This window comes from Sycon ciliatum, chromosome 2 (assembly GCF_964019385.1).
Source record: "Sycon ciliatum chromosome 2, ocSycCili1.1, whole genome shotgun sequence".
Classification (NCBI taxonomy): domain Eukaryota; kingdom Metazoa; phylum Porifera; class Calcarea; order Leucosolenida; family Sycettidae; genus Sycon; species Sycon ciliatum.
The window spans coordinates 3269811-3281458 of NC_088644.1; the positions used below are offsets into that span (position 1 = coordinate 3269811).

General features: G+C 50.9%; 1 protein-coding gene across 1 annotated transcript in view; it reads right to left on the minus strand.

Moving 5' to 3' along the window:
- Positions 1-10075, minus strand: part of LOC135808271 (uncharacterized) — a 31527-nt gene extending 21452 nt beyond the window's left edge. Inside the window, exons 1-3 of the mRNA XM_065321437.1 lie at positions 9084-10075; positions 4379-5311; positions 335-3770 (exon numbers count right to left, since the gene is read on the minus strand). Of these exons, the coding sequence (XP_065177509.1) occupies positions 335-3770; positions 4379-5311; positions 9084-9656 (4942 nt within the window). The 5' untranslated portion in view covers positions 9657-10075. The remainder of the gene's footprint in view (positions 1-334; positions 3771-4378; positions 5312-9083) is intronic.
- Between the last annotated feature and the right edge of the window lie 1573 nt (positions 10076-11648).

Sequence of the window (11648 nt, forward strand, 5' to 3'; positions counted from 1 at the left end):
ACCCGATGTTGTTACAAAGGTTACCAGACTGAGAGCTAGTCCTCCGTACCGACTACATGCTACATGTATACTGTGTGCCACCGTGCACGCCGGGGAGAACAGGTGGCTGTACGAGGTCAAATCATGCATTGCTCCATGGTTTGTTCAAATGAGAAAGGCAGCGGTAAACTATTCAAGAGGGGCACAGCTTGGTCACTATGGTGTGCTAGCTGTAACCCTAGAGAGCCGCACTGTTGATGACGGTTGAATGTTTGTTTCAGCAATATCCCAGCATGACACAGCACAACCATGCGACGTGCCTCAGTAGTAACGCCTCAGTTTAAACAAAACTCACAGTGTGGTCTCCAGCGTGCGCTTGCCTCGGTTGACAAGAAACTCGGTAGCTGCAAGGTGGAGGCCACTGTATCTTCAGCCAGTAGGACATTGTACGTGTCTGGGTCGAATACCGGTGGTACATCATTGACATCATTCAGTGTGACGCTGACGTTGACTAGATCCGTTCGTGATGGCACACCGGCATCGCGTACAACTACCTGGAACCAGTAGGACGCCACGTCTTCACGGTCTAGGGCCTGCCCCACGGAGAGCTGACCCGTGATGGGGTTCAAGTACAAACGTCTGTCCGACGACCAGCTTTGTCCGGGCACTATCCAATAGGATAAGTTGCCATTACTGGTGTCATCCTTGTCGGTAGCATTAAAGTCGTACACAATGAACGACAGTGGAACGTCTTCATCGACTGCCCGACTCACATCGTTCAGATTTGGCACAAAGACGGGCGTGTTGTCGTTCAAGTCCTCAATCCATATCTGCACCGTGATGTTAGTGGTGTGGGGCGTTAGGCGAGTTCCGGGCATGGTAGCGTTTGAATTGTCGCTGGCCTCAACTACAAATTCATACACACGTTGAAGCTCATAATCCAGTGGTCCAGGGTCCTGTTCAGGGATCGAGCCAGCGGTACGATTAGCAACTAGCGTGATGTTGCCAGTGTCCGCATCCAGGGACCAAACACCAGTTGGGTCGGTACCGCTATCAATGATGGTGTACGTGATGTACTCCATAATGCCCTCGTCAAGATCGGTAGCGGTGATGACAAGCGGAATAAGTCCAGTGTCGGCGTCCTCACGTACCGTCACCGTGTACGGCGTGTTCTGGAAGACGGGCCGGTGATCGTTGTCCAGGACTACGTCAATCGTCGTGGTTACCGGCAAGCTGGTCAGGCTCGGCAGGCTCTCGTTGTCGCGGTGACCGCTGTCTGTGATGGTCAGCGTAACCAGGCGAGAGCCTTGCTCAGGCTCGTCCTGAGTGTACAGGTAGCGGATGGAGTTGATCACCGTCTTGTACTGGATCTCCGTAGCTCGGCCGCTAAGTGTGAGGTTCTGCGTGTAGTTACCAGAAACCGTGATGTCCGCGTCGGTCTCTGTCACAATGAGCACCTCCACTAAGCTATTGTCGAAACCAGACAGCCACAGAGAAGCAGATTTCATGTAGAAGTTATCAACGTCCAGGATACCCAGTCCACTTGTGATTCTCAGCTGGTAGCTGCCATCGTTATCTATATATCTGGTCTGATAGTCCCGGCCAGGTCCATCACCGTTCATGTCAAGAACGGGAACATCATTCACCGGGATGAAGGTGATGTAGGATGTACTTGCAATGCTGCTGAGTTCACCGTCACTGGCTGTGAACTCGACAAGACGCACATGTTCACTTGGGTTACCTGGATTGGACAGGTTATGCACGTACATTAGTGTTTCCAAGGCAGTGGAAAAGCTAGCGTTTGAAGCTGGGCCAGAGAAGTTCAACAGCAGGGTACCATTTCCGGTTAGCTGCAAGCCCAGACCGGAGATATCGCCCGCCCTGAGATATTCATTGGGCCAGTCACCTCCGTTGGTCAAGTTGACCACTACCCAGTGAATGAGTGGAGTTACGGAGTCGACATCGTACAGTACAACATTGTTGGACACCAGCGCAATGCTTTCATTCCTCTCTACGAACGTGGTCATGTAGTTATTGGTTGTCAGTTCCAACGCGTCCAGGTCGACGACGGGCCGGTTGTCATTCACATCCAAGACGTTGATGCGGCATGTTATAGCATTGGAGCGCGATACAGTTCCGCCGTCGGACACGTTGACGTCAATCCAGTACTGCTCTATCCCCTCATAGTCCAGGGTTCCATCCAGCAGCACCCAGCCGTTGGACGAGTTGAGTGAGAACTCATTCTGTGGACGCACGTCTGTGGCCGTGAAGAGCAGAATGCCATCGCTGCCAAAGTCGGCATCGCTTGCATCCACCTGTAGAACTTGATTGCCCAAAGGAAAGTTCTCCACCACGCTGACGTTGCATGCACTGTTGAAAATCGGCCCGTTGTCGTTTAACGATATAACGGTCACCGATACAGACACACTGCTGCTCATCTTGCTGCTGACGTTGGTCGTGTCCACAACCCACACGTCAAAGTTCCTCACAAAGCTGCTGTCGGGTTCGGAGAGGTTGCTGCGGTAGGTGATTTGTCGCAGGGCGCGCTGATAGGCGTCGGTTGAATCCTTGCCACTGATTGTGACTCTGGCCAAGCCAGTATCAATGTCAAACAGCAGCCCGACGGGCAAATTCTGCATCAAATCAAGCACTTCTGTGGAAGGGTCGACAGTGCCTGGATTGGTCAGCTGTACAACAGCATATTGGATGTATGAGTCTGGATCCGTGATGTTCACGGTGTCAGGAATGAGCTGAACTGCAGCAGTTTCTTCTGTGTACGATGTGGAATAGTTAGCGTGTGGGTCATTCAGTTCAATCACTGGTGGGTCGTCAAAACCCAGGAAAAATATTGCGGCCGTTCGTGTGACGGAAGCTCTGCCAAAGTTGTCATAGACATTCAGCGTAAGATTGCGGAAGCCAGTCGTCGTGTTTCTGTCCGTTTCTGTGTGCTGCCATCTTAGCGTGCTCAGCACCCTTACGTATTCCGCAATGCTATCCTCGCCAACTAAATACAGGCGGCCAGATCCATCGGCTCTGTCCACGCGCTCAATTTTGGAACTAGAAACCGCGGCATCATCCAAGAGAAGCCGCTCGAACTTGCCATCCAGCGGTGTAAAGTTGATCTCCGCCTGCTCCAAAGTCATACTATCACTGTCCGTGACTAGCAGTTCCGTCAATACATTGATGGGACCGCCAAGATCCACCGCACGCAACATTATGTCATTGCCCGCTGCTGTCGAATTGAGATCAACAAAAGGCGCATCGTTCGTCTTCGTCACTGTCACGGATGAAATCGATACTGGTCTGTTTGTATAAGGATTGTTGTTAGACAAGCTAAACTGGATCTTTCGAACGCCGGCAGTCGGTTCTTCCTCCAGGTTTTGATAGCGAATAGCTTGAGCAATGCTAGTCCACTGTTCAATGGTGTTGCTAGCAGTACCGGTCATCCGCAGTGACCGTGTGGATGCTCCAGCCATTGTGATTCCAGCAGGTAGCTGCATGGCCACCACCAGACCCTCGTTGTCATTGGTCACTGTCACTATGGTTACGTTGAATTCGGTGATGTAGATCACCAGGTTGGGGATTTCCCCGGCTTTGACCACCGGCAGGCTAGTTGCAACATCGCTGGCCACCGGAATGGAGCCGCTTTCACCCTCGATCCACTCTGTCTCGTAATATATACCTGGTCGGTTCTGTCCGTTGAGATCAATAGATGGTCGGTAGCTACGAGGTACATTGTCATACAGCAGTTCTATAGTGGCATTGTCGCTCGTCTGCTGAGTGTCCGTTACCTACACAGTTTCAGGAAACACACACACACACACACACACACACACACACACACACACACACACACACACACACACACACACACACACACACACACACACACACACACACACATGCACACACACACACACACATGCACACACACACATGCACACACACACACATGCACACACACACACACACACACACACACACACACACACACACACACACACACACAGAAATATAAACACCGACATGGAGATATGAACAGCAGAAAACACGGCCTCGCGATACGGTGTGGGCTATACTCCGTTTCAAGGATTATCATTCTGCACCGCCTACTGGAAACAGCAAGGTTTAGGTTCAGCAGCTATCACATGTTCCGTGCTATTCTGACAAGATCAAGGAGCATCATCATTCAAGAACAATGGTAAGTGAGTGAGCTTTTTTCAGAACTTTTAAGCTCCATTGTAACCTTGTCATTTTTTCACTACGCCTCCAACTCTCAACACACAAAGTCCCCGGTCACAGCACGTACAACGATTGTTTCCGAAGTTTTACCCAGGAGGGCATCCACAGGGAGTGAGCATTGCTCAGGGTAACCAAACACAACTATCTGTGTACTTACGGCGATGTCGAGAACCCGGGAGGTGGGTGGTCTCTCACTTGTGGAGAACTGTACCGAGTTGAGAAACTCTTCCATTTGTCCAGCCGGTGCACTGCCAACAATGTTGAGCTCTCGTGTGCGACGTGTGAACACAACTGACGTAATGCCAAACGGCAGAACTCCCAGCGAGAATGACAGCACGTCACCACAGCTGAGCAGGCAATCTCTCTCCGCAGCCGTAGCCAGCTTGCTTTTCCAGAATGCTAGCTGTGAGACCATACCAACAAAGTGATGTGCAGTGCTGCCAGGACGGCCTCCAACCTGAGCGATGGTTCCAGAGCTTGGATCCGCAACTGGTGGTGGCAACGTTGACGGCGTGGTGCTGCTGTAGCGGATTCGCGTTGGTTGGCTGAAGAAGAAGTCATCAAACTTGAGTTGTATGGATGTCGGGCTCACAGGCGCACTGCCATCCAATGACACCGTCAACACAATGAAATGCCACTCATTGTCGGCAGCCAATAGGTCATTGGCTCCCAGGTCGAAGTACACATAGACCGGACGCCCTTCACCAGACTCCGCACTGTGGTACGTGAACAGAATCTGATTTGAGCCTCTCAGCGCAGCCAGTGCCTGGTAGCGTATTCCACTGTCCGCAGCATTCGCGTGCACAAAGAAATACTGGAAGCCGCCACCACCACTGTCTCTCTGTAGTATCCAGGCGGAGATTGTGAAGCTGTGTCCCAGCGGCAGCAGAGCGCTAACGTTGACAAATGCATACTGCTGGTCGGTCAGCGATACAACCTTGTTGTCAGTGGCGGCTACGACTGGTGTACCACTCCCAGTGGTCCAGTCAGTGAAGACGGTGATTGCTGTTGCCGGGGAGACTGCGCACACTTCAAACGCGTCCTGTGTTGCATTGTCGCTGCAGAAACCGTAGGCCAGGGGGTAGTGGAACTGCACAAGCAGAAGAGAGGAGAATAGAACAGAGTATCGCACAACGGTGAAGATTTTTAGAACCTCTGTGTGTGTGTGTGTGTGTGTGTGTGTGTGTGTGTGTGTGTGTGTGTGTGTGTATGTGCGCGTGTGTATGTGTGTGTGTGCGCGCGTGTGCGTGTTTTGATGCAACGCATGCCCAGCATACCTGCACTATGTGAATGCAAGAGCCCAGGGTAAGAACAAAGACGCTGGAGGTTTGAACATTACTAGCCCGAAGCCCCCCCCCCGCTCTCCAGTGCCTAACATTACCATGATTTACTGTACTGTACGACCATAATGGCATCGATGTCACTGTATTAGTTGATGGCATGGTGGTTTGACATGTCACACACGTTTCTGGTCGACAAAGTCACATGAGAGACCAGTTGTTTACGGCTGGCCTATCCACCGACACGGGACCTACCACACAGTGACACTGCACTGACCTCACAGCCCGCACAGTCCGTGACAACTGGACTCTACAGACACTCAGTAGCCTGATCTACCACTCCGTACTACTGCTAGTACACTGCTGGCAACTGAAATCCGACCCCCTGAGCGGTGGGCATGGGTTCACATTCTTTGCGATGTGAGCGCACCGCTGAGGGGGTCGGATTTCAGTTGCCAGCAGTGTGCTATCATGCTGCACTACATGACTGTACTATTGTATTGGTGAGCTGTTGCAGTGTTGGGGACTTTGGGCGCGAGTGCCAGTAAGTGAACATAACAAGACCTATGCGAGCTGATGACAACATTGCCATCTTGTGCCCGGCTAGCAACTCACAATGCTACGTAGACTCGCACTGGCAGCACCAGGAGAAGCTCGACGCATTGCGGTGGCAGTGACAGCGCAGCTGGCATGCCGAATGGCCACACATGGTCCCGTCAAGGGGAATGCTCAATTTACAGACATTGCTGACACATCGCAGCACTGCAGCATACAAGCCATACAGGATTGCAGTCCGGACAAGCAGCTACATCACCAGCATGTACACCTATGTGCCCTTGGTACGCATCTAGTCGACCAAGACTACGGACTCTGGAGCCTACGGGTGAGATCGCCATCTTCACACGACCAGGAAGAATTTTATCTCGTCGCAAAAGCTACAGCTTTGCCTCCGGAATTCAAGAAGGGGCAGGCCAGTCTCTGGCCTGAACATAAATAAACAACTCAACTGGTAAAGATATTTTCAGAGAAGAAAGCAGAGACGAATGCTAGCTATGACGGTCGTTTCAACGAGTTCGCCGCTCGACGTCGAGATCGACTCAGGCTCTGCGCGCAAGGACGACCGTCGCGTCGTCCGCAGTAACGGCGCGGCTCACCGCGGAAAACGAAACCTAAACTGTAAATTTTCGCACCAGCATGTAATTTTTATATCACGTGAGGAGATCCTGAGCTAGCCCCATGCGCACTAGTATTGCTTGGTAGGCAATAGTAAGGACTAAGGTTAGTATGGGCCGGACCTAGCGCTTATCTACCGACCAGATGGCATCTATGACAGAGGCGTGAAATCGGCACTTCCGACTGGGATTGAAGTCCCCAATGCACCTGACTGCGTACTGCACTGACCAGCCTAGTCACATACAGGTCTAACACTAACAGATCTGGAATACCACGTAAATAATAATTCTAATTCGTTGGTGCCATCTTCATTTTGGTTCGTCCATTCATCCTGGCAATAAGTACTTCTTTCGACCAGACGAGACTACACAACGCTCGCAAACACCAGCACGAACTGTTGACCAGCAGCACTCCACGAGAGGAAGTAGTTTCTCGTGATAACTATTACTTGTCTCGTTCCATAACCAAAGAAGATCAGGGGAACCCATCTCGAGAATACTATTTCAACACACTGGTTGAAGATACTGCCGCAAGCACTCGGCTAACTCACACATGTGACAAACTAACACAAACGGAATAGTGTTGAATGGAGGTGTTACTGTTGTGAACCCTGCCAGACACAACTTTCAGAAGTGCTAACTTGCTAAGCCAATCCCAAGGAGAAGGAGAGGTACGCACTAGTAGGATTTGCTATAAACTGACTAAAGTCTGGAGCTGAGCCGCGATGCTGCTCGGAGATTGAATGGGAGTGGTCACCTGACCAGGATGATCGACACCGAGAAAAACGCATGGTAACTAACAAGCACATCGTGCAGTTCATCCCTGGACAAGGACACACATGGCTCTCCTAGGCGATTGAGTACAGTACAGGCCTAAACAAAGCACGAGCAGGCATCACCGATCTTTCTTGCCGTGTGCCATTCGATCAAACCCTTTGCCAACCACCTTAGTGCAGGCACAGCTACTAGTACGATCAGTGCATGCACACACTCTCCAGTCACAAGGCACCACATTTCCGCTTTGCTGTTAGTGTTACCATGGGTTTCATCATGTCCTTAGGCAACCACCAGTCAACTGTTTATGGTAGATCTACCGGGTCTAGTCACCAGGCATCTAGCAATCACAATGCTCAATAACCACTGAGGATCATAATCATCTCGAAGTTAGTGCATCATAAGGGTGAAAACGCAAGGTGTTTTCCAACTATCTGGATGGATTCCGAAGTTCCCAGAATAAGCCATGCAACCTGAAACAGCGCCCTAGACCTGGCTTAGTGGCTATGGACAAATATTCCGCATACCCATCACACTGATTAGACGGATGAGACCAAGGTTACATCTCAGAGCTGATTCATTCCATGATGGCTCACGCCTGATCGCGACTTTCAATTCATAACCAGTGCTGTCTGTACATCGTGGACCGCACACAGACATAGTGCTCGCAGACAATCGGACAGTAAGAACTGCGGACTGCATGCTTCTTGGAGTCCTGCTGCAAGTCTCTAGTAGAGCCCGTGCAGGGTGTGTGCATGCCAGCAGTCAACATAGCGACAACTCCTACGATATACTTCAAGTACATGTATATTATGATTATCTGCCAGTATCACCGCGGTGAGTGAGAGACGATCCTGAGGCTTCCTGTGGGAGTGATAACGCAATCTAGTCCGATGTTTTCGTCAGGCTCACGTCAGCCTCTCCGTTGCCAGCTGACTGGTTCCAAGTGTCGGACAGTCCTGTTGGAACTAATAGTTCCACACTACAGGGTTTACGACCTGGCATTCATGTTGAATACGACGTGCAAATGTATACACCAGGGCTCTCGTGTATGGTGGCTCCGCTATGCTATTGACGATCGTACTACTTCACTCCGGTATGTGGGCAGGACATGGTTGGTCTCACTCGCATGCAGACTGTGGAACAAGGTCAAGGTTGATCAGCCACCTAGTACCTAGGTACCACACCACTAATTATTTCCTAACTTGGCCCATGGCCATGGAGGCGTACACCCTCTTCTCCTGCTGCTCGTACATGTACCGGGAAGGATCGGCTGAGACATGGCATGCTCGGGCACTGCAATACTGCTACGAGCTGCTGGCCATTGGGAAGATTGTACAAGTTCATAACTTTACAGCTGCACGCTGAATACTGAACACCCCGGAAAACCCCCGGACGTTCTGTACATACACTGGATAAAATTCCAAAGAGAACTTTACTCAAATGTATAACATCGGTACGTACAAACACACCACAAGTACTGCAAAACACCACTGCATGGATCCTCTCTAACTCGTCTCCAGGACTGCACGCAAGTTCCATTACAGGTATTTTGACTATGGTCGGGTCAGCCGAACCTTGGAACCCATGATTAATACACACCGAGTCACAGTGTTCATTCAACTAAGTTACTTACCAGATCATAGGTTCGGGTGGTGACTCGAAGGCCGTGGATCTGGTAGAGGATTGTATCAGCATCCTTCAAACGCATGTTCCGAGATACGTCCACGGGTAGCTCATCCTCGTGAAAGGTCAGCGATGGTTCGAGAGCGACCAATCGAGGCTTATTGTCGTCAATATCGCCAACCAGCACATACACACTGGCGTAAGCCGTGTTCGTACCGTCAGATGCAGACACGAACATCTGATACCAGTCGCTCGTCTCACGGTCCATGTGGGCCTGTAATCTTAGCTCGCCAGTGGTTGGGTTCATACTGAAAACTCTTGAGCCTGGAATGAAGTTGTTTGAGGTGGTGTTCACTATGCTGTACGTGATTGCATCGCCATCCGCATCCTCGGCGAACACCCTTACTATCAGCGTATTGATTGTGATGTTCTCGTCTCTTGCACGATAGTACGTGTCCTCGCTGAAAACTGGCGCTGCACAGCTCACTCTATTCACCGTGCCCACCAGCAACACCACCAGCGATACACCCAGTACAGAAGCTGCGCTTAGCGCGCTCCGCCTTCTCAAGTTGGAGCACGCCATGGCCGCCTTGTCCTTTCCTCGCTGAGTTCCCACAGCCGCTGGTCACACGCAACACGGAACACCGGACGATCCAGTACGGAGCAGTGGTGATGGTCTCGTTGGTTGAACCAGTGATTTGTTCTGCCCCTAGCTGCACCACATTCCCTGATGGGGTGGATGAGGCCGACTAGTGCCCTCTCTTTCTACCTACCTACCACCAGCTGGAGGAGAGGTTGGTACGTTCTTGGTTCTGCGATCCTGAATGAAGTTCCACAAGGTGGTGGCGACCTTACACCGTTTCGGTGAAGCAAACCATGGGGAAGGAAGACGGTGGTGACTAATTCACAGCGTCGTTGCTGAAGCTCGGGAATTCTACCACACACCTTCATACAGGAAGCTCCAAGAACTTGTGAAATCAACAAGGATTGCTAACAAGGATTGCTGCGTAGCTCTACATGTACCTGTTTCGCTCGGATTGCGCACGATCAGCTTGCTCCAGCTCTTCCGCATGCATGGTTGACTGGTTGATCATTATACATGTAGTTATCACGATGATGATGACGATGCGTGTGATCGAGCCCTGAATCCGGGCCTGATTATTTGTTATTCGGCGACTCGCACTAGAATGGAACTTGGAGGCGGGCCCATGGTCAGAGTTGGGCAATATGCTCATGTGTGTGTGTGTGTGTGTGTGTGTGTGTGTGTGTGTGTGTGTGTGTGTGTGTGTGTGTGTGTGTGTGTGTATGTGTGTGTGTGTGTGTGTGTGTGTGTGTGTGTGTGTCTGGCGCAGCTATGTGAGACAACACCATACAAAGGCATATCACCTCAGCCTCAGGTGCTCTAACTCACTTCTTGACTCTCGATCTCAGCTGGTAGACCTGAGTGCTCCAGCTCGTATCCTGACAACACACATTCGGTACTCGTTCAGTACTGCTGGATGTGTGTGTGTGCGTGAGTGCGCGCGTGCGTTTTGCACTTCTGCGCCAGCTTGTCATTGCTGAGCCCGGTCCGTGTGGTTCCTGTCATTCTGTCAACACGCGGTGGGTCGGTGACTGTCACTTTCCGGGCACTTTCACGAGGCGTGCACGTAGATCCACTGCGCTGTGCGCTGGACAGTGTATAGTCTGTACTAGGCTGCAGGCTGGGAACAATTTCTAGAAGTACGATTGTCTTGTAGCACAGTACGTTTATGCTCTCTGATTGTTGATCTACTTGACCAGCGCACGGTGTGCACATGTACATCTCGAGGCTCCTCCTCTCCACCAGCTCAGATGATGAGGCGAGCAGCACGTGAAGTGCAGACTTGTTGACATGCGCAGCGACATCAGACCACCGCTGGTACCCAGCTAACACCACGGCTAGAAATTTGCCACATTCTTGTGAAGTCTGCGCGCCTGTCAAGCATCGCACCATGACATTCCATTCGCGTCGCAGTGCCGAAAAAGTCTCTCGTTCGACTTCGAGTCTGGTGAATGACTACTTGGTAGTGCAGTCTTGTAGGACAATGTGCACAAGTTACTTGTGGTGCATGTTGACATGTCGCAGACAGACAGTAAAATTAATGGTGCCTGGTACATGGTCTGTGTCGACTCGGGGAAGGAACTGAATACTTCTTCTGTGTGCAATAACCAAGTAAGAAGGCTTAGTACTGATACAAGTGCACGTATAACGGTGCCATAACTTGCATAAGAGGAGCATTGGTAAGTTCTATTGTGCTGGTAACAGGTACCAGAGACAGTCAGCATAAAACAGTGGCAGCTTTGGACTTGACCCTCGACTCACTGAGCCATCAATCTTTGTGCCACAATGCTACTCTTCCAGTTTGTGTGTCATGACAAGCAGTCTCTCATCATCATAGACACCATGGCCGGGGTGGTCATCATGTCCCGTGCACCCTTCCCCCTGCCCTACCAAAAGCAATTACTTAGCATGCACATTGCATAAGGTATTGAGATCTACCAGTTCTACTTTTTGAAGTAATTGTTGGCTGACTGCCGCCTACTAGTATGTAAA